Source organism: Macaca thibetana, chromosome 18 (assembly GCF_024542745.1).
Source record: "Macaca thibetana thibetana isolate TM-01 chromosome 18, ASM2454274v1, whole genome shotgun sequence".
Taxonomy (NCBI): domain Eukaryota; kingdom Metazoa; phylum Chordata; class Mammalia; order Primates; family Cercopithecidae; genus Macaca; species Macaca thibetana.
This window is the reverse complement of record NC_065595.1, coordinates 47,441,341-47,469,255: the sequence shown is the minus strand read 5'-3', so window position 1 is coordinate 47,469,255 and position 27,915 is coordinate 47,441,341. Positions and strand designations below refer to the sequence as shown.

The window sequence follows — 27,915 nt, the reverse complement described above, 5'->3', positions numbered from 1 at the left end:
GTCCCACAGGCCACCCCTGGCAGACAGGCCTCCAGGCTGGCCAAGCGGCTGTGAGCCTGGTCCCAGGCCTGAAAAAAAAACAAACAAAAAAAAACATGGGTTGCCCTGAAGACACACCTGAAGGCAGTTGAGGAACTACATGCCCATGCTTCCAGGCAGAGTAACAGCCCTGTGGCCTCAACCCCAGTGAGCCAGACCCTAAGTTAGCTGACCCATCAAGTGTACCCATGTACCCCTGATCTGAGAAACAGCCCAGTGAGTCCACTCTTAGCAAAGTCATACCACCACAAATTCTCTCAGCTTAGGCAAGTGAGACACTTGCAAATGTCACTAGCATAGTGACATTACAGCTGAAGAAACTACATAGAGACTACATTACTGTATCTACCTGGGACTAAATACAACAAACTCTAAAAAACTGATACCCCAAGACTCATCAACATGAGTAAGTTTCCCTACATATCGTACTCCACAAAATTGGAAGAGCCACTGTCCCACCAGATGCACAGATACCAACATAAGGAAACAATAAACATGAAAAAGCAAGGAAAAATGACACCTTCAAAGGAAGACAGAATTATCCAGTAACATATCCCAATAACAAAGAAATATACAAAATGCCAGAAAAAGAATTCAAAATAATAATCATAAGGAAACTCAGAGAGATACAGGACAATAAAGATAGTCCAATAAAATCAGGAAACAATTTATGATTTGAATGAGAAATCCAACAAACATGTAGATATTACTGAAAAAGAACCAAACAGAAAACTAGAGCTGAATAATTTGGTAAATGAATTTAAAAAAATAGAATCAAGAGCTTCAATAATAGACTAGTACAAGAAGGAGGCAGAATTTATGAATCTGAAGACAAGTCCTTTGAAATAACAAGGCAGAGGAAAAAAAATAAAAAGAATGACACCATTAATGAGACAGCATAAATGAACATACATTTGTATTATGGGCATTCCAGAAGAAGAAAATAGAAATATGTAGAAAACACATTTAATGAAATAATAAGTGAACACTTCCAAAGTTATGAGAGAGAGATGGACATGTAGATCCAGGAAGCTCAAAGAATGCCAGATAGATTCAACATAAACAGGTCATGTCTTAGGCACATTACAGTCACATTGTCCAAAGTCAAAGACAGAACAAATTTAAAAACAGCAAGAGAAAACATTGTCACATATAAGAATTTGCTATAAGACTAACAGTGGATTTGCCAGCAGAAACCTTACAAATCAGGAGATAATGGGATGGTATATTCAAAATGCTGAAAGAAAAAACTGCTAGCCAAGAATATTCTACCCAGCAAAACTATCATTCAAAAATGAAAAAGTATTCTACAGAAAGGAAAACTTAAGGAAATTCATCACCACTAGATAGGCCTTAAAAGAAATGCCCAATAAGTTTTTCATTTGGTGGTGAAAAAACAGTAACTATCAGGAAAATATGCAAAACTATAAAACTCACTGGCAGAGCCAATATACACAGGAGAAAGAAAAAAGAGTCAAACCTTATTACTACAGAAAACCACCCATTCACAAAAATAAACAGTAAGAGATGAAGTAAGGAACAAAGGACATATAAAACAACCAGAAAACAATCACTGACATGACAGGTTTAAGTCCTCATTTATCAATAATAACCCTGAAAATAAACAAATTAAATTCCTCATTTAAAAGATATAGACCAATTGAATTGACTAAAAAAGACCCAACTATATGCCGCCTACAGGAAACTCACTTCATTAACCCGTAATGACACATAGACTGAAAGTGACGTGATTTAAAAAAAAAAAAAAAAAAGATTTCACACAAACAGAAACCAAAAGTGAGTAAGAATAGCTGTACTTATATCAGCCAAATCAGACTTCAAATGAAAAACTGTAAAAAGAGACAAAAGAAAACATATAGCAAAAAAGATTAATTCAATAAGAGAAAATTTGTAAACACATATACACACATATATACCTAATGCCACAGCACCCAGATACATAAAGCAACTATTATTAGATCTAAAGAGAGATTGATCTAATACATTAATAGTTGTGGATGTTAACACCCCACTCTCAGCACTGGACAGACCACCTAGACAAAAACCCAACAAAGAAATATGGAATCTAAATAGCACCATTGACCAAATGGACCTAATGGATATTTAGAGAATGTTTAGAGCTATTTCAGTATTTAGAGAACATTTCACTGAACAGCTGCAGAATACATTCTTTTCATTAGCACATGAAGCATTCTCCAGGATTAACCATATGTTTAGACACAAAAAATCTTAAAACATTTTCAAAATTAAGATTAAAATTATATCAAGTATCTTCTCTGACCACTTATAAGAAAACTAGAAATTGATAATAAGTAGAATATTAAAACTATACAAATGCATGATATTTAAACAATATGATTCTGAAAGACCAACGGTTAAAAGAAGTAGTTAAGAATAAAATTAAAAAATTCATTGAAACAAATAAAAATAGAAATATATGTCAACATTTATGGGTCACAGCAAAAGCAGTTTTAACAGTCAAGTTTATAACACTAAATGCATACACTACATAGAAAGATTTGAAATAAAAACATAATGATCTCAAGAAACTAAAACAGCAAGAGCAAAACAAACCCAAAATTAGAAGGAAATAAATAATGAAGGTGAAAGCAGAAATAAGTGAAGTTGAGACTAAAAATACTGTACAAAAAAATCAATGGAATAAAAAGTTGATGTTTTGAGAAAATAAAATTGAGAAACAGCTAGACTAAGAAAAAAAGAGAGAAGACATAAATGAATACAATCAGAAACACAATGGAAACATCAAAATAGATACAACAGAAATAAAAAGGATCATTACAAACGTCAATGAACAGTTATATGCTAATAAATTTGAAAACCTAGAGAAAACGGATACATACAATCTACCAATATTGAACCAAGAAGAAATAGAAAACATAAGCAGGACAATAATAAGTAACAAGATTGAATCAGTTCTAAAAAGTATTCCAACAGAGAAAAGTTCAGGACTAGATGTCTTCACTGCTGAATTCCACTAACCGTTAAAGCAGAATTGATACAATTTCTTCTGAAACTATTCCACAAAATTAAGGCAGAGAAAATTCTGCCTAGGTCATTCTATGAGGCCAGTATAACCTCACTATCAAATACAGATGAAGAAAACAAAAAATTAAAACTACAGGCCAATATGTATGAAAATAGAGGCAAAAACTTAAACAGAATACTAGCAAACTGAAATCCAACAACACACCAAAAAGGTATTACACCATAATCAAGTGAAATTTATCCAGGAATGAAAGTATGGTTCAACACATGTAAATCAATAAACGTGATACATACATCAGCAGAAGAAAGGACATGGTTATCTTAATAGATGCAGAAAAAGCATTTGATAAAATTCACCATCTCTTCATGGTAAAACCTCATAACAAATTAGGTACAGAAGGAAAATATCTCAACACAATAAGGTCCATATATGACAAACCCACAACTAACATCATACTGAGTGGTGAAAAGCTAAAAGTCTTTCCTCTAGGAACTAGAACAAGACAAGCATGCCCCCTCTTACCAGTCTCATTCAACATACCACTAGAAGTCCTAGTCAGAGCAATTGGGCAAGAAAAATAAACAAAGGCATCCAAATTGAAAAGAAGAAAATCAAATTGACCCTCTTTGCAGATTATATGATTGTCTCTGTGTGTGTGTAGAGAGAGAGAGACTCTATCAAAAAAATTGTAGAACTGATAAATTCCTTAAAGTTGTGAGATACAAAGTCAACATGAAAATTCAGTAGCATCTTTATACATGAACAATGAACTAGCTGAAAAAAAATGAGATGGCAATCCTAATTACAATAGCTACAAAAAAATAAAAATAAAATACCTAAGAATAAATTTAACTAATGAGGTGAAATACCTTTACAAGGAAATCTATGAAACATTGAGAAAAGAAAATGAAGTAGATACAAACATAATGGAAAAACATCCAATGCTCATGGATTGGAAAAATTAATATTGTTAAAATTAATATTGTTAAAAATTGATAAACAATTAATATTGTTAAAATATTGTTAAAATAGTATATTAACCATACTACTCAAATCAATCTACAGATTCAATGCAATTCCTATAAAAATTCTATTTCTTAATAGAAAGAGAAAAAATAATCTTAAAATGTATATGAAACCCTAAAAGACTTCAAATTACCAAAGCATTCCTAAGCAAAAAGATCAAAGCTGTAGGCATTATACTACCAGACTTCAAAATTCACTACTAAGCTGTGTTCAAAGATAGTAAGGTACTGGCAAAAACACAGTCACATAGACCAGTTAAACAGAACAGAAAATCAAGAAATTAATTCACATAACGACAGCCAACTGATTTTTGACAAAGGCACCAAGAACCTACATTGGGAAAGGACAGTTTCTTCAATAAATGGTGCTAGGAAAACTGGATATTCACCTGCAGAAGAATGAAACTAGACCCTCTATACAAAAATCAGTTCCAAATTGGTTGAAGACCTAGCTGTAAGACCCCAAACTACAAAACTGCTAGGAGAAAACATAGGATAAATGCTTCAGAACATTGGCCCAAGAAAAGATATTATTCCTAAGACCTCAAAAGCACAGGCAACAAAAACAAAAATAAACAAATTACATTATATTTAACTAAAACCTTTCTGCACAGCAAAGGGAATAGTTGACAGAGTGAAAATACCACCTAAAGAACCAGAGAAAAGATTTATAATCTATTCATTCAACAGGGGATTAATATCCAGATACACAAGGAACTCAAACATCTCAACAGCAAAAAAAAAAAAAAAAAAAAAAATCTGATTTAAAATGGGCAAATGATCTGAACAGATATTTTTCAAAAAAAAACCAAAACATACAAATTACTAACAAATGCAAGAAAAAAAGTTCAACATTACTAATTACCAGAGAAATGCAAATCAAAACCACAACTGTATCATCAAACTCCAGCTAGGATGGGTAGTATAAACATATGAAAAAATAACAAACGCTGGTGAGATATGGAAAAAAGAGAATTCATATACTGTTGGTAGGAATTAAAATCAGTACAGACACTATGGACAGCAGGACAGAGGTTCCTCAAAAACTACAAATAGGAGTACTGTATCATCCTGCAATCCCACTATTGTTTATCCAACGGAAATTCATATATTGAAGAGACATCTGTATCCCCCTGTTTTATTGTGGCACTATTCACAATAGCCAAGATATGGAATCAATTAGGTGTTCAACAACAGATAAATGGATAACAAAAAGCGGTATATATACACAATGGAATATTATTCAGCCATAAGAAATAATGAAATCCTGTCATTTTCAGAAACACGGATGGAACTGGAGGACATTATGTTAAGTGAAGTAACTCAGGAATAGAAAGTTAAATACTACATAATCTCATTCATATGTGAAGACTAACCACAATTGACCTCACAAAAGTAAAAAGTAGAATGGAAAATACTGAAAAGTGGGGTGGGTTGGAAGAAGTAGGAGACAGAGATTTTTTAAAGGATACTAAATGATGGCTAGATAGAAGGAATAAGTTCTTGTGTTCCATACCGCTGTAGGATCACTATGGTTAAGAATAATATACATTTTCAAATAGCTAGAAAGATGATATTGAATATTTCCAACTCAAAGAAATGATCAATGTTTGAGATGATGGATATGTTAATTACCCTAATCTGATCACTATATTCTACATGTATGGCAATATCACTATGTACCCAATAAATATCTACGATTATTATATGTCAATTTAAAAAATAAAATTAAAAATAACAGAAAAGGGGGCACTGTATTTTGGGTTGGCAAAGCAATTACAGTAGAGTTACATCAAACTTGCATTGAATCTATAAGTTCCATTTTATGTTATCAAAAAAATTAGAAAAATAAATAATCCAGTGCAACATCTCTTTCATAAGTGAGTACCTCAGATAAATGAAGCAATATGTTTGAAGAATTAAATGTAGTTTGTGACATCCATGGGGAAAATATGTGAAAGATGACAAAGGTTTTGAGTCAATTAGAAAAATTAAAATAAATGGTTAAATGGCCAAGTAAGTGGATGGTGGTATCTTTATTGATATCCTCAAAGAAAAAAATTAACTGACCACTATATAGAAATATATTGATATTATTTTAAAAATTATAAACATCTACAATACTATTGTATATGCTAAACCATAGAATCGTATGCCTTGCATTTTAATTTTTTCTTTGCATGTTTACTTTGCTGTGTTTTTCTATGCATGTTTTTCTATGCATGTTAACTTATATCATAGAAGATAAGATTAACCCATTCAACACCCATTAGGAAAGACGTAGGTCAACTGAACAGCTGGATTCAATGTGGGAAAAACACCCCAATCTTTCAGTACAGAAACATTTACACATCTTAAATTTAGATATCACAAAGGAAAGTATTCATTGATCATAATGCTAGCAACAGATGTTGGAAATGGTGTACAGACTGTATATTTTCCAGGTTTTTTTTTTTGTTTTTTTTTTGTTTTGCTTATAAGTCTTTAATAAGAAAATGGCAAAGACAGGAGACATGTATGTGTCTGAGATGGATGAAATCAGCCTGTTGAAGTGGCCCTGCAGGTGCAGTAAAGTGGGGTGGACTTTGCAAGTCTGATATGGTTTGGCTTTGTATCCATACCCAAATCACACCTTGAATTGTAATAATCCCCACATGTCAAGGGTGGGACCAGGTGTAGATAACTGAATCATGGGACAGTTCCCCCGTGCTATTCTCATGATAGTAAGTTCTCACATGATTTGATGGTTTTATAAGGGGATTCCCCATTTGCTTGGCTCTCATTCTCATTCCTGCCACCCTGTGAAGAGGTGCCTTCTGCCATAATTGTAAGTTTCCTGAGGCCTCCCCAGCCATGCAGAACTGAGTCAATTAAACCTCTTTTCCTTATAAATTACTAAGTCTCAGGTATTTCTTCACAGCGGCGTGAGAACGGACTAATACAAAGCCTCTACCACAAATGGCAGAGAGCTGCTATCCAATACATCTCTCACTTAGGAGTGGGTTTGAAGCATGTGAGCAATTATTCCTGCAGAAATGTAGTCTACAGATTTCCAGGTACTCTATAATTCAACAACTCATAGGCCTACTAGAGGAACTTTCTATTCTCACATTACATAAAGTAGACAAACACTTCTCAGAATACCTTCTTCCTACTATAGGCAGACATTATTATGTGTTAGATATATACAATAAAGCTGAACTGAGCACCACACTCCTGGTGCTCCAAGTAGTTTATGGTTGATAATAGCAGAAAGTGGAAACAATTGTGGATTAACTACATTGAGCCCTCATCCTCTTCTATTCAAGCTGAGCCTTTGGAGAGATGTGGTTTTCTTCTCATTTATAAGAAGTGAGTTTTTGAAAAGACTATTAACCCTTAAATTAAAATCTAATTATCAAGATTAAATCAATACAATTCAGGTAAATTACTCTTTTTTCATCATGAGTAAGAGGAACACAAAGATACACAACCTTGAACTTTCTTCTCACTTCTGCTATTTTATCTTCCATTTCATCTGTCTTGTGTTTGGTTAGGTGGAAAACAGTACCAATGCGATAAGCCTCCCTATAGAGGCTCTTGAGATGTTTCTCATTCTTTAACTTCATCATGGTCAAAGATTTTATTTCAGATTCATATTGTGATTTTTTCCTTATACTGTAAAAGTAAAGCAAAATATTAATATGATTATTGAGTATATAGTGAGACAAACATATTTAATAACAGCAAAAAGGAATAAGATCATATTTTATGTTGTCAAAAATACAAAATTGCGGGATAATTAGCTGAAACTTGAAGACGGAACATGTGTCCTAGGACTCCATTTATTCTGCTGCTTCTGATGGTTACCCCTAATTGTCAGGCTTTTCCAATTTCAGAAGCATAAGAGCATCAATAAGAACGGCTTGGGGAATCCAGGTGCTTGGTTTTTTGAATATTCAAAATCCCTTTTATACTCCTTTCCATTTCAATTTGTGAATTCCACAAAGGTGTTTTTACTGGAGAATATGTTCAATGGAAAAGCCTAAACAAAAACCAAAGCATATAAGACAGCAAACTTTCTCATCTTCAATATTATTGACATTTGTGGTGGCACAATTCTTTTCGTAGGGGGGATGTCCTGTGTGTTGTAAGATATTCTGCAGCATCTCCCACTAGATGCCAGCAGCACTGTCTCAGTTGCAGCAGCCAAAAATGTCTCCAGTCACTGCCAAAAATCCCCTGAAGGTACAAAATCATCCCTGTTGAGAACTACTTGAATAAAGCAATGGTTCTCAACACTAACTCCACATTATAATAACCTGCAAAGCATTTAATAAAACTTTGTGCTTCCAAAAATTCTGGATGGATTACTAGGCTTATAATAATATACAATCAATCTGGGGTAAAGCTCCAGCGTCACTATTTTTAAGCACCCCACATGATTCTAACATGCAACCAGAAAGCAAACTACAGATATTATCTGGAGCAGTATCTAAAGCTTGTATATATGTAAAAATCACAGGGAGAGCCTTGAAAGTCACAGATTCCTAGGCTTCACTCTCAGAATGTGGTTCAGTAGATGTTGGATGGGTCTGAGAATAGCTCCCAGGTTGATGACACTTGGTTGCAGACCACACTTCATTCAAGTAGCACTATTCAAGAGGTTGGGGTGAATACACATGATTAGCTTTCACTTCACAGAACACAGAGAAGATTGAATTAGTGTGGCCAAATCAGCTGATGATGAGCTGCATTGATCCTTCATTTTCACCTATTCCAAAATAGGATGCAAGAATGATGTAGAAATAAGAATAAACATACATTCAGGCAAGCAGGAGACATAGCTAGGCTCACAAAGAAGGTAACCATCTCTGTAGAATAGAAATGGGGTGGAAAATCAAAGCATGAATAGAGGAGAAGCAGCATAAAACAAGCTGCAGGTGTTGCACCAGTTGAGTGACAAGTGCAAGGTTCACTGACTCATGGCAGGGCTTTGCATGAGCTGTGCTTGATGTGGAAGGATCATTCACTGACTGGGGCTAAAGATACATAGTGAGCAAGGAGCAAAGGCATTGAGGAGAATGGATCCTGAGACCAATAACTCAACCAAGTTGCCTATTGAATCAGTAACTGCAATAATGTTATCCCCAATATCATCTTTGTATGATCACTGGGAATCAGAAAAGATGACCATAAATGGAAGAATTTAAAGATTGGTGAATTGGGACCAAGTAGGGTGAGGTAGAAGCAATGACATAATTTCAATTGGAAAGAAATAAACAAGAAGATGTGTGTGTATGACAGAAAGACAGGGTTGTATATGTATGTATGTGAGTGTGTTACGTGTGTGTGTGTGTGTGTGTGTGTGTGTGTGTGTGAGAGAGAGAGAGAGAGAGAGAGAGACAAAGATAGAGAAAAGAGACCTGCTTATTTAGAATGGGACGCCTCAAAAAAGACACCAAAACATATTAAGAAATATCTTGTTTCCAAAGACCTAGCAATCAGAGTGTGAACCCAAACCACTTTAGGTGATACTGATTTTATGAAACATTCTGACAAAGAACTTAAAATAAGTATATTTAAAATGCTCAAATATCTAAGTAAAGGAATCTCTAATTTTGTAAAAGGAAAAGAAATTTTGACACACAGCAGAAATTAGACAAAAATAGATAGATGGGGAAGACAATAAATTATAAGGAATAATGAAAAGAAATATGGACAGAAATAATTAAAATAGTTTTGAAATAGAACCAAAAAGCTCCAAACTGAGAAGACTCAAAGAGAGTTTTGGATTAATAGGTAGGAATGAAGTACTAAGGTATTCACTCAAAAAGCAGCACAAAAAATGTGGAGGGGGTGTGTATGTGTGCGTGCAACCACACACAATATATAGGTGTGGCATGTTTGTGTCTGTACATAGTATGTGTATACTTTTGAGTCTATGTGTACTTACGTTTGTGTACACATGCATATTTGTGTTTGTGTATATATACTTTTTGTGTTTACTTGTACATATGTGTATATGTGTGTTAATCTTTGTGTATGTATGTGTATTTATGTGTGCATGTTTATACATGTATTTGTTTTGTGGAAAAAACAGTCCATGCATTAAGTGGAGCGGGATGAATGTGTGGTGTGTTTGAGCATGTGTTAAGCGACATTCCCCTTGATTTACAAAAGGAACGATAATAAGATATGTTATGTAAAGACTACAGAAATTTTCTATACTCCCTATGAAGAAGATTAGTTTAAAAATGAGAGAAATTTCTAGACTTGAGAAAAAAATAGGACCACAGACCAGATGACAAAATTAGTTGTGACTACTAAACATTATAAAAATAAAAAATCTATAGCTAAAGATATTGTGATGAAACAGTAGAATATTAAAGATACTTATTAAGGACATACAGAGTGATGTAATAAATGCCAAAAGAAAATTATTATCTTCAAATATAAGCAAAAATAAATGTGAAGCTATAGTTCCATACATTGCCAAATTATTATTCAAGATTGATGAGCTAAATTGGCGTAGCTTAAGAAAATTTACCAGAAAGCCTTTATTCAAATAACTATTAAAGAATCATTTTAGCCACTGGAAAGTGAACGAAAAGGATAAACAAGAAGATATAAAGACAAAAATGAATGAGAAATGTCAGCAAATATATGTATTGATTGTGAAAAATTATTATTTAAAAGTGAAACAAAGGCACCAGATAACGATTTTAAAAATAGGACAAGTGTAAAGATGTTCAATAGTAATTTATTTTTTGCAAAAATATGTGTAATGCTCAGGAGGAGAATAGAAAAACTAAATAATTCCAGATTTATTTAAAATGTCTATAATTAGCTAAACATGTTTTAAAACTAGCGTCACTAATTAGGCTTATCATAATACACATGTCTAAAGTACACCTACTAATATCATCAGATTATGTTTAAAAAATAAGATTCACTGCTGCCTAAAAAATAAAGACTGGGGACTAAACCACTCAAAAATCTGAAAATAAACATTAGTGCAGCAACAGTAATATCATAAAATGTAATTTAATAAGAAAATCATGAATAAGAAACAAGGTAAAAGTAGATAATAAAAGAAAACAATTCAACAAGAAATGAAATATTTATTTACTTCAATGCCTCTCACTATATATTCTCAAAATATGTAATAAAAATGCAGAATTATAAGAAGCAATTCACAAATCAACTATCAGACTCCTATCAGTACATCACAGGACAGGAAATAGGATAGATAGGTAGCAGGTGTATATAGCAAAACTATACCTGAAAAATTTCAGTACCAAAACCCAACAAGGATCATCAAATTGAAAAGTCTTACTTAGTGCTAAGCTGAAAAAATTACACACACACATAGCTACAAACAAAATTGTGAAATTTCAGAACTCTTAAATAAGAAGAGAAAATTCTGAAGTTCCCAGAGAGAAAAGACAAATTATTTACAAAGAAATTATATTCAAAATGTCATCAGATGTCCTACCAAGCAAAACTAAATAAGAAAACAAACAAACAAAAAAAACCCTTCAAATTAAGGAGAAAAATTGACATTGGATTCAGAATATGACCCTGAGAAAAGCCTGGTGGAGTGGATTCAATAGAGAATTAACTGTGAGTTCACAGAAATAGATGTGTTTATTTTTTAAAGTTTTGCTACAAAAATATAGAAAGAGATGAGTTACAGGACTAAATAAATACAGTTTATTTTGTGTTTTCATACTTTATATAATGAACAATATTATGCAAAGCTCATGTGCTGCTAACGATGAATAATGACTCATGGGAAAAAGGAGATACTCGTATTGTGCACCAGTAAGCTGGTAAGAGATTGAGATAATTCTCATTCATTATATCTATACTCCCTATGAAGAGGATGATTAGTTTAAAATGAGGGTAATATGGGTATTAGGATTGAAGAGAGGGAGAAGATATAAAATGGTCATGAGAAAAGTGGAATTGTTTAGAAATTTCTTGGTCGTGCTGAACATCACTTGAGATTTATGGTCACAGAATTTAAGTTCTATTCAGAAGTAAATTTATTGTGCTGCTAATGAAGCTTAAACATGAGAGCCTCTAATTGGCCCCAGCCCCTTACAAAGTCCTTTGAGTGTCTCCCTAGCAGTGTTTTCACATGGTGATATGGTTTTATAAAGTTTGTAGAAACAAGGTGTTTTAATCAAAGTTGACGAAGATCATTCTCTCTTTCTAATATAAGGTCTCCTATGTCAAGTGGTATTCAAGTGACTGGGCATTTTGTATTCATAACGCTGTTTTCTTTTATCTACTGCCCCCATATACTGTAACTTCTAGGGCCCACCAAACCAGAATCCACCCCGTGAGAATACTTAGCACACTTGTGCTTTATTTTAGCCACATTCAGCTGCTAGGAAAAGTTCAATGAAGAAAACTGCTGGTTTAGTTAGGGATAGGGCTTTTCAAGTCATAAAAACACAGTCTTGAATGTTATTTAAATATGTGCTTATTTTGATCCAAAGTAACTAGGTTTGGAAAGAAGGACAATAAAGCAGGATAAATAAATGTAGTAAGGATGACAGATTGGTCATCACAGGGTCAAATATTTGTTGGAGTGGGGGTGCTAGGAGAGTAAGCTAGAAAAAGAGGTGTTGGTTATCTGTGAGTGGATGCTTAAAATTGAGAACATGAAGTAACTCAATTTTTGGAAATGACAAAAACTGAGTAAAACTATAAGAGAAGGTGGTTGGTGTAGGATGGGAGAAAAGACTGTTGAAAATGAGAAAGCAAATGGATTGAAAGTCTAGGTTCTTTCATGGACTGTATCACCCAAATTCATATTTCAATGCCTCTGCAGAGGGAGAAAGTAGGAATAGAAAGTATAATTTATTTTTAGTATTTAACTCTTGGAAAAAAAGTTTAAAATGGGCTAACATGTGGGTGAGTAGTTAATTTTAGATGATATATATATCATTTTAATGCATGATTTGTATACTTTTCTCTTTTAATGTCTGAAAAAAATTTAAAAAAAAACAAAAGTAAAATCATTTGAAACATTGATTCAAAAGTTTGTTGCACAATGCTGGAAAAAGAAGTATTTGACAATTCTGTGAAGCAACTCAAATTAATAGGCTGGTAAGACATAGCTAAATGGGTATGAAAAACACAGTACCCTGTGGATTCATTCTAGGTATTCCAGGCTATTTAACAACTTCAGTAATATTCAAATTGCTGTCTCTACAAATAAATCACCACACTGTTACTTCTTAAAAAACAAACTTCATAAAATATGCCAATATATCTCTACATTGTTCAATAGCTTTTTTGCTCATTTCCCTCAATTCCCAACCCCATCTTTGGCTCACTGCAATTACAATGGTATTGTCTTGCTTGAGATACAGTTGAACACTAGAAATAGACATTTAGAATATTTTACAGAGCTTGAATGTAAGAAAATGACTATATAGAAATTCATACCACATAGTTAATTTCAAGCAAACTAAATCTAAGTTAATCAATTTCAAATCATTTTTAACAAGCTCATTTTCCTTGACTTAGGTTTTTGAAGCCTGCCTATCATGTGAATAAGTAATCACCGTAAAATTGTTTGCTCAAGTCGAATGTCCCAAATGTAAAGGGTCTATTTCTAATGGATGCTCATTTGTTTGAAAGACAAAATTATCAAATTATAAACTGCTTCTGCAAGGTAAATAATCATATCATCATCGTTGTTACAAAAAGGTCTAGCAAATATTTGTATGTATAGGATAACTGAACAAAGTCTCTTAACAAATATGGTATCTGTGTTTTAATGTTGGCATTGTGAAGGTAAACTATATATGAACAGTATATCATATATTGCAGTAATTATGTAATTTATTTAAATAGTGTAACAGTCTTGGAATGACATCATATGTTGAGATAGTTTTCTAGTGGAATTTTAGTGTATATAACAGTTCCAATTTGAGGATGTTTCATGGGGATATTCACTAGACTTACGAAATCGGTGATTTGCTTTTTAACCATTAAATTATGTTTGGACTTGTGGAAAAAGAGAAACTGGCACTAAGGGGAAGGTGATTCAGATAAATGGTAGAGTTAAAAAAGATAATAAATAAAGGAGAGAGTAAGACACACAGAGTTTTCTGAGATAAACAATGGATATAGTCAAATGTAGAGATGGAGAATTAAGTTAAACCATAAGCTTTTGTGTTTTTTTGAAGTAGGTTTTGTGTCCAAAATCTTCTGTAACATGTCAGAAATACGAATCAAGACTTAACTAACAGAATAGAAGAGGCTGTGTTGCTAAGTGGAAAGAACATAAATTTTGGGGTTAAGTAGACCTGTATTCAAATCCTGATTGCTTCTTATGTAATCGGGGAGGAAGGTTTCATACTCAATTTCCTTATCATCTGTAAGATTAATTTAATAATACCTATCATCAAAGTTGTAATCTAGATTAAATAAATTGAGGGTAATATATACATACTGCTTACCTGCACTGAATAACACAAATGATTCAATAAACAGTTTTTTGTTAATTAAAATAGTATATAAAGACTGCATGATTCTTTATAGTGTTCTCTGCTTCAGTGAGGAGAGGGAAAAAACATAAGAAAAATAATCATTAGTCTTGCTTTGGAACAGAAAAAGACACAAGTGGATCTGACATCCGAATATATAGCACAGAGAATAGGAGGACAGAGATACTGAAGCAAAGGAAGAACTAAGAATAAACTTTTATATTTAGCTATCATTCATTCATTATGTCATTTGTTCAACACCTATTGAGAAACACACACACACACACACACAGATACACACAATGAACGCAAGTAAGCAGCTCAGGCCAGACAGGAAGCAACAAATAAGCAAACTGGCAGTAACTGTACATAGTGTGAAAAGTGCTAAAAGGGAAGTATGGAATCAAGGAAAGTTAGTTAAATGGATACTTATTGAGCATTGATTATATGTCAACAGCTGTGCTAGGTGACTGATACATGAAGATAAATGGAAACAAGTTTCCTCTCATGAAGGAAAAAGGAAACAAAAAACAGATTCCAGTGCAATAATAAGTACAGTAATGGAAGAGGCACTTAACACTCTTTTGGTTTGTAGACAGGGGAAGATGAGTTACCAAGAGGACGAGCTTCTGGGAATAGTTAATGTCTGAGCTATTGTATGAAGGGGCAATTAATCAGTTTTAAAAACATGCTGAAGAAGAAGAGGAAGAGAAGGAAGAGGAGGAGTAGGTGGAATGAGGAGGAAGAAAAAGTAAATACCTATCAGAAGAATATTGGAGACCAAACTGAAGCTGAAACAATATGAGTTCAGATGCATAAGCATTTTAATAGGCTAGAACATAAGGATGGTTAGGGTGTAGAAATAGTTTGTCACCGTTAAAACCCACGTTGACATTTGATCCCCAATGTGACAGTGTTACGGGGTGGGGCCCAGCAGGAAGAGTTTCAATCATGGTGGCAAATCGCTCATGAATGGTTTGGTGCTGCTCTCATTATAGTGAGCTCTTGCTTTGGTGAGATCGGATTAGTTTATATGGGAATTAATTAGTTCCCATGACAGTGGGTTGTTATAAAACCAGGATGCCTCTCAAGTTTTGTGTCTTTGTACCTGTTTGCTTCCCCTTTGACCTTCTCCAGCATGTTCTGACGCAGCACGAAAGCCCTAGCCAGGATGGCATCATTCTCTTAAACTTCCAAGCCTGCAGAACCATGGACTGAATAAACCTCTTTTCTTTATAAATTACCCAGCTTCAGGTATTCTGTTATAGTACCATAAAACAGACTAAGATCATGGAAGGAATAATAAGAGATGAGTCTGAAGTTGGGCAGGTGACAGCTTACAGTGTCCAATCTATCATTCTGGAAGCATGGACTTATCTAATAGCTGGTAGGGAACCTATGAAATGTTTTTAAGCTGCTGAAAGAAAATAGTGTTCCCATCATGAGACAATAGGGGCCTGGTTTATTTTATTGGTAATTGAAATAGAGAGAAAGAAAAGTACCCATAGGAGAGATATTTAAAGAAGTTAGTAAGATGCTGGCAGTGAGCTAGGAGAGAGGGATATAGAACCATGCCCAAAACAGGTAACTTGGTGGATAACAGTGCAGGATGTAAGTTAGGGGAGAGAGCAGATACTTAAAAGGATACTGTCGGTAGAGCTAGAGAATGTTGAGATTAAAGAGTCAAAAAATGTTATAGTACTTGTTAAAATAAGGGGACCAGGTGAAATTTCTGGGACAGGAGATGGAGCAAGGGTATAAATGGGCTGAGATTAGTACCCTAAACTAATCAGGGACAGCAGAGATATATCAGCTGCTCTAGGATTACTGAAAAGAACATTTCACAGAGTTAAAGGAAGAACTGGAAGAAGCAAGAGAATGGCATCCTGAATCTCAAAAAGGGATAGCATCAAAGAGGGCATAGACACAAATGCTTGGGTAACATGTAGAAAGAAAGAGAGAAAAAAAATGGCCTACCACAGGACTGAAAAATGACCTTATGGATTCAGGAAGAAAGGTCTTTTTTGGCACTTAAGTAAGATTAATTTTGGTAGCATGGGATTTAAGAAGCCAGACTGCTTTATGTCAAAACAATGATTAATAGTGAAGGAAATATTACTAATAATCTAGCAAATATTGCTAACTATGTGTAATTTTTAATAAGAATAAAAGGGAACTATTGAGTGATTTGCTGAAAGTACAAATAGGATGAAATCAAAACTTTCATTTTATATTGGAGGAGGATTAATGATGTCTACAGGCTAAAAAGATAAGGAAGGAAAAAAGATAGTGAATAAAGATGTCAAAAATGGAAGTGATACGAGTAAAACTATGTCTTGAAGAGGACAGAAGAAGTTGAGACCAACAGCACAGATGGACAGCTTGGCCTTGAACAAAAAGTATTATTTACCCCTTGGAATCTAAAGGGGAAGGAAAGCTATTTGCAGATGCTGTCCCTATAGAATACATTTGTTTGACAAAAAGCATGCCACACCTTTAATTTCTCCTTCCAATTTGAGTAAACTATGATTTAAATAAATCAAAGTTTTATTTCTGAGTTTATGTTGTGTGGGATTTATGGTGCTGTTTGAAGCTGAAAATCTATGTTCTAAAATTTATAGATCACCTGCCATTATCTTTTTGAATACTGCTTTCCCCATTCTTTCCTTTATTTCTCATTCTATTTTCCATAACTTGAATATTTCTTCCAGATTTTCTCTTGTTTTCTCTCTGTGCCATATTCTGGGTTCTATTTTTAGGTACACTGATGAATTTCCCCCAGCTCTTTCTACTATTTAATTAGTAGAATCTTCAGTAGAAATGAATCCAGTTTTAATTTTTAAAAGTTGTGGTGGATTCTGTTTCAACTGCCTGCACTTTTTGGATAGTGTTCTATTAGTTTATTTTGTTCCCATTAACCATTTAAAACTTAGAATAAATCTCATAATTGTACTATCTGAGTTCTATTTAATTCTTTATTTGAAATTTTTGCTGATAAAATCAGAATCTTCTCATTATTTCTGATAACTCCAATTCATGTTTGAATTTTCCTTATGTGCTTTATAATTCTGTAAGTTCACTTTTAAAAGCCTTACTTTTTCAGTGAGAATCTTGTATGGCCTCAGTCTAGGGTTTATTGCTCCAGAGACTATTTGAGGAGAGCAGGATAACTTTTCTATGATTATTCCTCGGTTAGGGCCTTCTAAAAACACATGGATGGTGTAGATTAAATCAAGCCATTGTGAAAAGAGGCCAGACTGGGAATGTTCTCACTTGCTTTTCTTTCACCCAGCTCCCAGATGTAGACAGACACTTTCTTGCCTCGGCCTTTGCTCATGGGGAGATATTTTTCTATTCATTTAAGTGCCCTTACTTTATCCAACTCCTTCACTTGCACAGATCCATCGCCCATGACCTATCATTTGAAGCCACTAAAATTTAATTCCCTTGTTTACCAAGTTCAACAAGGCTATTCTTCCATCCATATTTTCAGGGCAGCCAAATATCAGCTGGGAATTCAGCCTGCAGTTGTTCAATCACTTTCAGTGCATTGACCCCTGAGGATTTCCTTCACTTGCCTGGAAGCCCAGCTCTTCATTTAAAAGATGCCTGCCCCGCGCATGCCCCATTTGTAAATGTTCTGTAGCAAAAATCTTCTCATGTTCTCCATTGTCCATATTGCACAAAATGTAAATTCTCATTGCTTCTCTGCCTATACTCCCTTTTTAGACATCTCAGACTGTCCCATTGTTTAATTTTATGACTACAAATTTGTCTTTGGGATCCTCCTCATCACTGGGCTATAAACCAAGGTATCTAATTGTTACTTCTCATTACCATTTCAAGAGCTCATAAGAATCTGAAATTTAATATGGCCTAAGGAGACATATCTTCTCTCCTCAAATCCTCTTCATACCCTCAATAAGCTCTTGCTATTTCAGCCAATAGCCTGACCAGTTTTTCCTTCACGTCTTAAATCCCACCTACCAAAAGGTCGAGTTGGCATCCCTTCCAAAATATATCTGAATGCCCTACCATTTATACTGCAAAAGCATTTATCTATATGTCTTCATTATTATAATTTTTTTGAATTACCAAAAAACGCCTTCCTTCTTAAATGCACCAAAGTCCACCCATCACTAAGCAGCTCAAGTGATCTCTCTAAAATGTAAGATTATGAAAATGCTTTAATCATACGCCACTATCATTAGCACACTTACAAGCTTTTAGTATACGAGTCCTGTCTGCCTTACCAACATGTCTCCGTGAATTACCCCGTCACACAATTTTCTAGCAATGCCTGCCTCCATTCTCTTTTCAGAGCACAAGGAATTTTTATCTGTCTCAAAGCTTCCTCTTATACTTGGAATTCTCTTCCTCAGACCTGCTTAAGACTGACATGTCTTCATTCAGGTCTCAATGCCAACGTTAGTTTCTCAGAGAGGTGACACTGAATATCCTTGCTAAAGCAGAGTCCTCAACCCTGCCCTGGCCTGTCACTGTCTACCACATTATTAAATTTTATTGTTCTCACAAAAGTATCAATGACTACATTTTTAATTATATATTCATTAGTTAACATGTTTATTATTTTCCTATACAACAATGTAAATTTAAACATTGTCATGAGCAGCTCAAACTGTCAGACACAAAGCAGGTGCTCAGGACACACAAACACACTCACACACTTGCTTTTTAAGTCTATGTTTTCTTTAAATATAAATATGTTTAGTCCTAAGTATAAACTTATTAGTTCATTAATCATAAAGTTATTAAATTGCTGTTTGAAAATATTTTAAATGAAGTAAAAATAAAGATGTATGAAGTTATTTCTCAGATAAAGTGCTAAAAGATAAAAATTATTAATCTCTATATTTTATGTATTTCATATAATGTAACAAGTTACACATAGTATAATACAAATGAATATTTTCTACCGAAAATATTATATAGCACATAATGTACAACAATGTTGCAGACACTAGGTTAGTCTTTGAGGATCCAAAAATGGGGGAAACGATGACACAGGCCCTAGGTGCAAGCAGTTACAAGGTGGTGGATTTGTAACCGTAAAAAAAGGCTGTGCTGGCCGGACAAGGTGGCTCACGCCTGTAATCCCAGCACTTTGGGAGGCTGAGGCGGGCGGATCACGAGGTCAGGAGATTGAGACTATCCTGGCTAACACATTGAAACCCCGTCTCTACTAAAAATACCAAAAAAAAAAAAAAATTAGCCGGGCGTTGTGGCGGGCGCCTGTAGTCCCAGCTACTCGCGAGGCTGAGGCAGGAGAATGGCGTGAACCCGGGAGGCGGAGCTTGTAGTGAGCCGAGATCGCGCCACTGCGCTCCAGCCTGGGCAACAGAGCAAGACTCTCAAAAAAAAGTCTCAAAAAAAAAAAAAGGTTGTGCATTTTATCTTTCTAATTTTATATGTAAAAACATCACAAGGCCATATTACTTCGAAGAGAAAAAAACTAACAAATGTAGTATCTTCACAGAAAGCAGGGTAAAGGAAACCACGGAACTAAGTTTTTTTGCTTGTTTGGTTTTTAATCCAAGGCAATCATAGTCACTAATAGCTAAAATGAGCTGCAGCGCAGAAGCTCCTGCTAGCTCCTTTCTTTCATTTCTTACTGTACTTATTAGGCTACTGTATTAGTCCGTTTTCTCACTGCTATAAAGAACTACCTGAGACTGGGTAATTTATGAAGAAATGAGGTTTAATGGACTCGCAGTTCTTCAGGCTTAACAGGAAGCATGACTGCAAGGCTTCAGGAAACTTACAATCATAGCGGAAGGCAAAGAGGAGGCAAGCACATCTTAGTGTGGTTGAGCAGGACAGCGAGAGCGAGAGCGAGAGCGAGAGCGAGAGCGAGAGCTTCAAATAATCAGATCTCCTGAGAATTCACTCACCATCACAAGAACAGCAAGGGTAAGTCCGCCCTGCCAGGATTCAATCACCTCCCACCAGTCCCTCTCCCAACACGTGGGGATTCAAGATGAGATTTGGATGGGGACATAGATCCAAACCCTATCAGCTACTGAAAAAACATAATTTCTATAATAATTATGTATTTTACTGGGGGCTCATTGAAGGCAGGAAGCTTTCCACATATAGTAACTTTAGAACCTACCATAATGTCTGCTCACAATATGAATTCAATAAATGATTAATAAGAGATTGAACACATTTTTAGTTGGACTGAATTAACAATTTATGTCATTTAATGTTTGTTTTAAAAGTAACATTTTATTGAAGTAGAACATTTATACAGAAGTGTACAAATCAGAGTATAGCTCAATCCATTTTAATATGAATACACCAGTACCACCCTCATTCAGAAAAAAAAAACACATACATATATATTACACGTGACCAGCAGAATCTCAGGAGTGTGCTCTCTCAGTCACTACCACCTAATAGGAACTGCAATCCTGACTCCTATGACCATTTTACCTGTTTCTGAACAAGATTATATAATATTATGTTTCTAAGATTCATTCATGTTGTTGTGTGTAGCTGAAATCTGTTTATTCTCACTGCTGCAGAGTATTACTTTGCATAACTATGTTATATCTTACCTATTCATTCTACTCTTTCATGATTAGTATACATTTGTTTATCCTCTTTTGTGAAGTGATTGTTCCGTTCTGCAGATTTTTATTCGATTATTTGCTTTTTCTGTAAGTTTTAATTATTTTTGTTATTTTATATTTATCATTACATTATATATAGATTATTTTATAATTTACTAATTTTTCTTCACCAATTTTTTTGGTTTATCAATTTATCTTCTCAGATATAGCTATAACAAATATATTTTATCAGTCTGTGGTTTACCTTTTGTCTGTCTTAATGGAATGTTTATTCATCTGTTTTTTTCTCTATGATGGTATTTATTTTCCTGTTTAAGAAAACTTTACCTGACTCATATTTACTGATATTTTTCTATGTTTTCTTAGAATTTTGTATTATTTAAAATTTCACATTTACACCTATGTTCCAAAAAAAATAGACTATTGTTTGTTAGATAGGTAGGGGTAAGACTTTCTTTTCATAAGGCAATTAGGCCGTTTATTCTTTGCTGCACTACAGTGGTACACTTGTCACAAATCTAGTGAATGTATACGTGTAGGTTGGATTCTGGACTTTCTACTCATTTCCACTGGTCTATCTTTCTACCCTAGCACCAGTAAAGAGTCATTTTACATATTGAACTCTATTATTAATTTTGAAAAGTGGTATTATAATTTGTGAAGCCTAGTTCTAAAACATTGTTAAATATTTATCCTTTAATTTTCCATATACATTTTAATATCAGCTTTTAAGTTTACACGTATACACACATGCATATAAACACAAAATTTGATAAGAATTTTCTTAGAATTGCATGAACATCTTTGTAATAGTGAGTGTTCCAATTTATGACCAAGGTATGCCCCCCTCTATTGATTTACATCTTTAATTTGCTTCAACAATATTATGTAGCCTTCTGGGTAGTATTATCAGACACCTCCTTGCTAGATTCATTTCGTGGATTTGATGTTTCAAAATTATATTGTAAGAGATATCTTTTAAATTTTATTTCTAATTGATTGCTGTTGGTATATAATGATATTTCAGTTTTCTAGCTATCTCAACCTTGAACAATACCACAGAGTTTAACAGTTAAATAATCTTTTTCACACTGAAATATACCATAGAGCTATTTGTCCCCATAAATAGTCATTTTTTAATTACCCTGATTAGTTATTTTATTAAATTATAAAATAAAATTACATTAGGAGTTTAGTTACAATTGCAATAAGACTTTTAATTTATTTGGTTAGAACTTGACATTTTCTCATAATTGGGTCATATTCAAATTTTTGACATATCCCTCTATTTATTCATTTTTAAAATGTATTTTAATCACATTTGGTACTCTCTTCATAGAAACTTCCTACTTTCTATGTATGTATTCTTAGTTGCATTTTGGGTATAATTTTCTAATGAATGAGGTTTTCTCTTATATTTTCTAAGCAGATAGTCAAGATTTCGTGAAAAACCAAACTATGGGTTAGTAGATGGGGGTCTATAAAGGCCATTAACTATATTTATTGATTCTGCCCTATCAGATATTGGGGAAATTTTACATTATACTGATATATGGCCAAGTGTTATAATTTTTCCATAAAATTCTATCTATAAAAATTCAAATTTTTAAGAAACAGATGAAGGAAAAATCGTGAAAATGTTTGCCTGACAATTTAAAGTACTTCTGCATTTTACATCTAACATCTATCTCTATGACCATCTTTCCACAATTTCAGACTCACAAATCAAAATGATTTCCAGATACTTACACTTGTATTGTGCCATACACAATCCCAATGAAACATAGTGACATTTACCCTCCAACCTTCCTTTTTTTCACCTACACATTTTTCATTTAATGTCTGGTACCATCATCAAACTAGTTTTTCAAACCTTAACTCATCCAAATACCACTAAAATGACATATTTAAAAAGAAAGTCTGATCATAGGGCTTCTTTAGTGGACATCTATAGTCCTCAGCTGAGTCCAAATGCCTTAAAATGATTCATTATCTGGCATGATAGTTCCTTAGCCTCAATGTTTTCTCTTGATGGCCTGTCACATAAAAACACGTATTGCATGTAAACACACACACACACACACACACTTAGGCAGACACAAGCACACAGGGTCAGATCATGCACTTTCTCTAAGCTTCAGCCACACAAAAGTGTCACTCTGTGAACCCACCACCATCTTATCTGTGCCCCAAAATATTAATAACAGCAATTTTAACATTAGATCTACTATTTGTGATTGTTACTATTTGATTGATTTATCGAGCATATTTGAACATTTACTAAATGTCAGTTAAATTTAAGTCAGATTAAACTGCAAAAAATGAGAGGAGGTTAATATTCTGAACTTGAATACAGAAAGTCAGATTTTAAATTCCAGCTGTGGGACTTTAGGAAAGCCACTTTGCCCCTTAGAACTCTGAGTTCCTCATTTCTTCCTTGGAAACACACAAGAATTATTTTTAAAAAGTAGAATTCAATAGAGGATGTACAAATATTCAACCTCCCTAGTAATCAAATAAATGGAGTTCAAAACAATATTAAGAAGATAGTTTTCATTTATCATATTGGGAGAGATTTGTTACAACCATAACACTGAAGTTAGCACAGGTGTGTGAGAGGACAGGCTCATGTACTGCATAGCCTCATGAACAGGATCATCTTTCTGGAAAATAGTTTTAGAGACGAAGTGGGAATTTTAAAAGTATTATATGCTAATAGAGATTTCTAAACAAAATAATCCACTGCCATAATATTTACAACAAGGATTAAGAATGAGAGCAATCTAAATAACAGCAATTATTACAAAAATCATAGTTCATCCATAGAATAAACTATTATACAGCTATTTAAAAGATGCATTTAACAGTTGTTTAATATCATGAAAAAAACTATTATGTCATGTTGGGAATAAGATCAAAACTCACAATTATTTAGTAAGAAGGAAAAAATTCAGTAATATATTAATAGCTATATTTCTATGTATCGAAACAATGTTAGAGTCTCAATCTCCTTTTGTACGTTGTGTATTTTTCAAATTACTTACAACAAATGTGTTACAGACAGTGCTAAATAGAGAAGACATCATTGCTCTTAAGGCATTGGAACTTTTGGTTAAATGGAGCTTTGTTAAATATGGCGTAGGAAACAAAATCATAGTTTAGAGCATATCCAAGGACACAAGTTGAAAAATAGAACCTTCCTCATAAACATAAGTTTGCAATGATTAACTCAACTTTATCCTAGGACTCAAAGATTTTCTGCAAATAGTGCTCAGAAGCAAGTGAACTACACATGGTTTAAAAAAAAAATAGCCAAGAATACAAGTGAAAAAGGCACTGAAGCATGAGCTAGAAGAATAAGAAGCAGAAGCAAATGACAAAGACTACAGATATTCAAATTATCAGGTGCAGATTATAACTATTCACACAGTTTAAGAGATAAAAGATAAGCTTTAAGTATCTGTGTCAAACAAAAAATCATAAAATGACCTAGCAGATTTGGATGAAAAGCAAATAAAACTTTAGGAAATGAAAAATTACACTTGCATACATTTGTAATGCAATATATACTTGCCGCATATATATATAGACTTGCCAGTTTATATGTGCAAATACTTGAAATAGACAAAATTATTTGCACATATACATAAATGTAATACATATATATAGTTACCAGTTAGAAACAAGAATATAAGAACTATTTTGACATATGAATTGGTAATTATCTCTTTGTCCTGTGTTTTAATCTTCTCTTCTTTAGGAACATGACTTAGATATATGGTAGACCTGACTCTTGCCTGCAAATCTCTTAATCTCTCTTTCACGTTATTTTACCGTTTATTAATTCTCTGTTCTGCACCATGTAATCCACTATTAAAAATTATCCATTTAATTTTTAATTCCTGGTAAAAATTGGGGGTAAATTAAATGATTAAATAATTAAGTAACATCTCAAGGTGTTTTCTGGGTAAGCAAGATAATACACCATGGAAAGAAGTCCTTCCCAATAAATAGAGCTGCATTCCCACTGCTTGTGACAGATGTACTTGTGTTCCCAATAATTCACTACATCTATTCATTTTTTGTTATTTGTTATTTTTTTCTTTTGAGACAGAGCCTTGCTCTGTCACCCAGGCTGGAGTGCAGTGGCACCATCTCGGCTTGCTGCAAACTCCACCTCCCGGGTTCACACCATTCTCCTGCCTCAGTCTCCCGAGTAGCTGGGACTATAGGCACCTGCCACCATGTCTGGCTAGTTTTTTTGTATTTTTAGTAGAGACGGGGTTTCACATGTTAGCCAGGATGGTCTCATCTCCTGACCTCGTGATCCGCCCGCCTCGGCCTCCCAAAGTGCTGGGATTACAGGCGTAAGCCACCGCACCCAGTCTATTCTTGAGAGAATTAGACTTGTCATCCCACTGACATCAGACTTGGCCATGTGACTTGCTTTGTTCAAAGGAATGTGAGTGGTGTTAACATGTATCACCCTCCTGTGGAAGCTACAAGAGCCATTGAGTGATCTCACTAATGTACTTTTCCCTCTATTACTAGCTAAATTACTACGTGAGTGAGAAAACAACCTTCTTATTTTGAGTCACTAAGATTAGGGCGTTGCGTGTTAAGCTAATGATAAACAAAAACACCACCATATCACTCCAGGGACACAAACTGGAGAGATTTGTTATATTTAATATATTGTATTATGGTATATAAGAAAAAATGTACTTGCAAATTTACCTTTCATTGATTTGTTCTGTTATTTTGTTAATATCAATCCCAAGTTTTTTATTGTCTTCCATCAGTTTTGTACATGCCAAAGAAATAGCTGAAAAATCTTTTGCAACATCAGAAAGCTCAATATCCCATGTTTTTTTCTTTAAGAAGAGAATAAAAGAATCACTCATACATGTCTAATTATCAAAAGGCAAAAGTATAATAATGAAATAACTTTTAGATATATGAGCTAATATTTGGAAATACAGAATGGCATTCTAAGTGGGAAGCAGGAAAAAATCAACTTACTGCAGCATAAAAATCATTAACTACTTCCTGATACTGATTTTCCTGACTTTTTTGCTTCCAGATTAGTTGGTCATAAACTCTTCTCAAATCTTCCAGCTAAGAAAGAAGAGATACAGAATCAAGTGAATTATGTAGCTTTTCATCCTTCCATAAGGTAAAAAATAAATTAATCATGATAAAGTAGAATTTGTTTCAGTTACATAAAAATTGAAAAACAATAGAAAATTCAGAATTATAATTCATCACATCAACAAGTTAAAGGAGAAAATAAGTATGCTAACACTTTGCAAAACAGTCATTTAATAAATTCACTCACTATCTAGTTTTCATATCTTAAAAAAACTAGTACAAGAAAAAATTATTCAAATATAATATAAAGAAACAATAGCAAATACCAAAATACATTATAAAATACTGAATGTATCCTCATTAGACTCAAGAGTAAGACCATATTATCTCTTTTATCTTCATTATTATTAATCACGCTTTGGGAAAGACTAAGTAAACATAATTACATAATAAAATCAAATATTAATATTATAATATTAAAAATGAATAGGTAATATATCTTCAACTTTCAATAACATGATTAAATACCTAGAAAAATAGAAGAATTCTATTTAAAACAACAATAAACAACTTTGGTAAAATAGCTGGGATATAAGGATTAGGAAATGAACAGCTTTTATTTGTAAGAGTAATAATCTGTTTTTAAAATATAGAAGAAATAATTTTAAAGTTTTCTCAAAAATATAAATTTGGGAAAAAATTTGACAAAAAGTAGAGGACTTATATAAAGTAAACAAAAACTCTTATTAAATACCCTAAATCAAGTTTTACATGAAAAGGATGATTTATTACAAAAAGGTTTAATAGATTATAATGTGTGTTCTCTCAACATTAGAGTAAAAATATAGCAAAATGGAGTAGTATTTTTTGAACTGCATTAAATGAAGTTCACATGGAAAAAAGGTACCTGAGACTAGCCAAAAGTTATCTGAAAAATAAATATTGGAAACTTGCTACCAGATACTGAAACATCCTATAATACGTCTATATTAAGGCAACATTTATTTTCCTCATCATAGTAAAGATCAGAGGGAAAAATTAAAGGCCAGAAATAAATCCAAATCAATATTTTTAAAAAATGATATCTGAATTCAGTGAGCGAGAAGTTGTTTAATTAATGGTACTGAAATAATACGAAATCTCTGTTTAGAAAAATTCAAAGTGGTCTCTATACCTCACATCGAACTCATATAATAACAAAAGTAAAGTTTCAGAGGAATAAAAATCTAAATGCAAACACAGAACATGTTCAAAGTAGAGTAATCAATAAAATTTCATTTGCATAATCTTGGGCTAAAGGAGAGTGTCACCTTAAACTAAGAGATCTGTTGATGGGTTTGACAGCACATTTTATAAAAATGTGTGTCAAAAAAAAAAACCACCATAAACAAAATGTAAATTATAAAAGAAGACCATGAAAAAATGTAAAATAAAAAGCCAACATTCCCAGATTATGTCCTTGCAGAGACATCAAGGAAAATAGTGAAGCAGGAGTCTCTGAAAACTCCCTCCTATATAAATGTAATAATAATAAAAAAAAAAAAAACTGGCAAAAAAAAAGTCAAATCAGCCTTGTCAGCACTCAAAATTAGCCAAAGGCTTGCAACAATCTAGGGAGCACTGATTTAATAAAAAACAGCCTAAGC

The 27,915-nt window shown here is 33.5% G+C and overlaps 1 protein-coding gene across 7 annotated transcripts in view; it reads right to left on the bottom strand.

Moving 5' to 3' along the window:
- The window catches only part of CCDC178 (coiled-coil domain containing 178), a 515,084-nt gene that overhangs the window by 323,185 nt on the left and 163,984 nt on the right, over positions 1-27,915 (bottom strand). For 6 of the 7 annotated variants that reach the window (XM_050768096.1, XM_050768095.1, XM_050768092.1 and 3 more), the window contains 3 exons: positions 26,201-26,296; positions 25,916-26,052; positions 7,566-7,749 (listed from right to left, as the gene is read on the bottom strand). In XM_050768096.1, coding sequence (XP_050624053.1) covers positions 7,566-7,749; positions 25,916-26,052; positions 26,201-26,296 — 417 coding nt within the window. The remainder of the gene's footprint in view (positions 1-7,565; positions 7,750-25,915; positions 26,053-26,200; positions 26,297-27,915) is intronic. The other variant, XM_050768098.1, reaches the window with a different exon arrangement.